The sequence below is a fragment of the Sinocyclocheilus anshuiensis genome, unplaced genomic scaffold (assembly GCF_001515605.1).
Source record: "Sinocyclocheilus anshuiensis isolate Anshui unplaced genomic scaffold, SAMN03320099.WGS_v1.1 scaffold2083, whole genome shotgun sequence".
Classification (NCBI taxonomy): Eukaryota; Metazoa; Chordata; class Actinopteri; order Cypriniformes; family Cyprinidae; genus Sinocyclocheilus; species Sinocyclocheilus anshuiensis.
Window position 1 is genome coordinate 80,721 of NW_015536601.1, and position 2,692 is coordinate 83,412.

The following is a 2,692-nucleotide window of genomic DNA, read 5'->3' on the forward strand; positions in this document are numbered from 1 at the left end:
TGGGCACACAGAAAACAGTGTGCGAGTCCTGATTCAAGTTCTCTTTCGCTTGAATGGTTTAAAATTGCTTGAATGTGTAAATTGGCAATACAAAACACGTGCAAATGATAAACTTTCACTCTATGATGGTTAGACTTAACAGTTAATCCACGTATCACGTGTGCCGAACCGTGGGACCTGGGGTGTGTTTCCCAAAAGCATCATTAGCTAACTATGGTTGTTAGTTCCATTGAACTCTATTGGTAACGACAGAACTTCCGACAATAGTTGCTTTTGGGAAACGCACCCCTGGTCCATACAGATCACCGATCAGCTAGGACCCGTTGCACCCCTATTTTAAGGTTTTTTAATATTATAAATATTAATATGTTTTAACATAATTATAATATTTCAAATATAAAAGTATGTGAAAACATTTTTTTTTCTGCCCAAATCAATGGCATGTAGTGTGAACAAAAACAATGACAATGCAATTATATCATAGAGAGAACTCTTGCAGACTCCTTATGAATATTTGTAAATAAGTTTCTGAAAATATCATATAATTTGACCTATTTATGTGGCAAAGTTAGTTCCGTTTGTAAAATGTAATGTGGTACAAACTCACTAAAAAGTTGGTATTTATGAAATAATAATTCATGAAAAAATTAGTGGAGAAGCCTCCAAGGCACACGTCACTGACTTGAATGTGTTTCCACAGATGGATGAAAGTGAAGAAGTAGAAGAAGTGCCAATCATGAAGCCCTCAGACGCACGTGAAAGGTCAGCATCATCTGCAGCATTAGCTGGGGAACCAGAAACTCAAGCTGAGCATCTCAAAGCCGCCCAACAGGAAGCACCAGGAGCTCTTTGTCGCTCACCAGCACCTGAGGAAGAGCGTCCAGGGCCTAGCTCCACAGCTGTCCCTGCATCGTCATCCCACGTCTTCATCCTCGACTCCGAATCACAGGACAAACACGACAGCCAAACGAGAGGAACTCCCTCCAACGACTTGGTAGAACATGTCGAGGACTTGATGACAAAGACCAAGAAAGATCTGGTTGAGGTGACCAAGGCACTGTGGAAAGCCAGTGGTGGCCTCGCTAGGGCTCAGGCGTATCTGCTAGATGGGTACGACCGTGAGATTCACGGGCCTGTCTGGACCCATCTAGATGATGAGATCCTCCTGTTGGCTGACCCATATGAACTGGAGCAGCTTCAGTCCAAATACGGAGAGGAGGAAGTGACCAGGAGAAGAGACTTCCTCACGGCTGGCATTAACTGAGAGGATTTGTTTCTAAAACCAGCAGCTCAACTAGACGGAACTAGTTACAATAATACTGTTTTCACCCAATTTTGTATTCTCAGTTTGGTAAAAATTCAGATTTATATTGATAAGTTTATAAAATAATTTTGCTAATCATTACATTGTTAAATATGTATTAAAGTATTTTTTTCTAACTGATGGTGTATCATTGTGTTAAACAATATGTGACCCTGGAGCACAAAACCAGTCTTAAGTCGCTGGGGTATATTTGTAGCAATAGCCAACAATACACTGTATGGGTCAAAATTATCGATTTTTGTTTTATGCCAAAAATCATTAGGATATTAAGTAAAGATCGTGTTCCATGAAGATATTTTGTAAATGTCCTACCGTAAATATATTAAAACTTAATTTTTGATTAGTAATATGCATTGCTAAGAACTTCATTTGGACAACTTTAAAGATGATTTTCTCAATATTTAGATTTTTTTGCACCCTCAGATTCCAGATTTTCAAATAGTTGTATCTCAGCCAAATATTGTCCTATCCTAACAAACCATACATCAATGGAAAGCGTATTTATTCAGCTTTCAGATTATGTATACATCTCAAATAAAAAAAAAATCGACCCTTATGACTGGTTTTGTGCTCCAGGGTCACATATAATTGAATGAGTTATGCATTCACATTTACCACACACTTCTACATATCTTGCGCTTATATAAATCTAATTATAAATATAGCTGCAAGCAGCAATGACCGGGGTTCAAGCACTTTGAGGCATTTAACATACGTATATTTTAGGGTCTAGACCAACCTGGATGTATGGCTGACAGTAAAACACATCCAAAATGGAGAATATGCTCACAGACACACAAACACACACTGAAATGAAATGATTAAACTTGTTTATTAATACTCAATAAGCATACTTAAACACACAGACACAGAGACACACACACATACACAGGCATACATGCACACACATTTTGTTGAAGATATAGATATTTGAAATAAATGATAGGTGACAACACTTATTGCAAGTCTTCTCTTTTTTTAAGAGTTTATATGTCATTTTCAGGTTTCACTAATCATAATCTGGCATAATTGTAAAAACTAATATGTCTGTATGAACAAAATGGTTAACTATGAGTAAATGTGATTTTAAATGTTATAACAGTGATTTTATACTGTCTAAGCATGAATTCATCAAACCTTTTAATGCCAATGTGTTTAATTCCATTAGTGGTCTTCCACTGCCATCTAGTGGTTATAAATGCAATTTCTCATACAACACTGTGTAACACCTTTATAACTATTATAATGTTATTTTTTGCACAATCTCTCTTAAATTTTGCATGCTTGTTTAAAATTAAATTATGCATCAATTTACACAGTTTTGAGAAGATACCTTCTCAACGGTTGCGTATAGTCGTTTTTTATGTT

General features: G+C 36.6%; 1 protein-coding gene across 1 annotated transcript in view; it reads left to right on the plus strand.

The window, feature by feature from the left end:
* The window catches only part of LOC107703741 (telomeric repeat-binding factor 2-interacting protein 1-like), an 11,395-nt gene extending 10,072 nt beyond the window's left edge, over positions 1-1,323 (plus strand). The window contains exon 4 of the mRNA XM_016506467.1: positions 701-1,323. Coding sequence (XP_016361953.1) covers positions 701-1,264 — 564 coding nt within the window. The 3' untranslated portion in view covers positions 1,265-1,323. The remainder of the gene's footprint in view (positions 1-700) is intronic.
* The last annotated feature ends 1,369 nt before the right edge of the window (positions 1,324-2,692 follow it).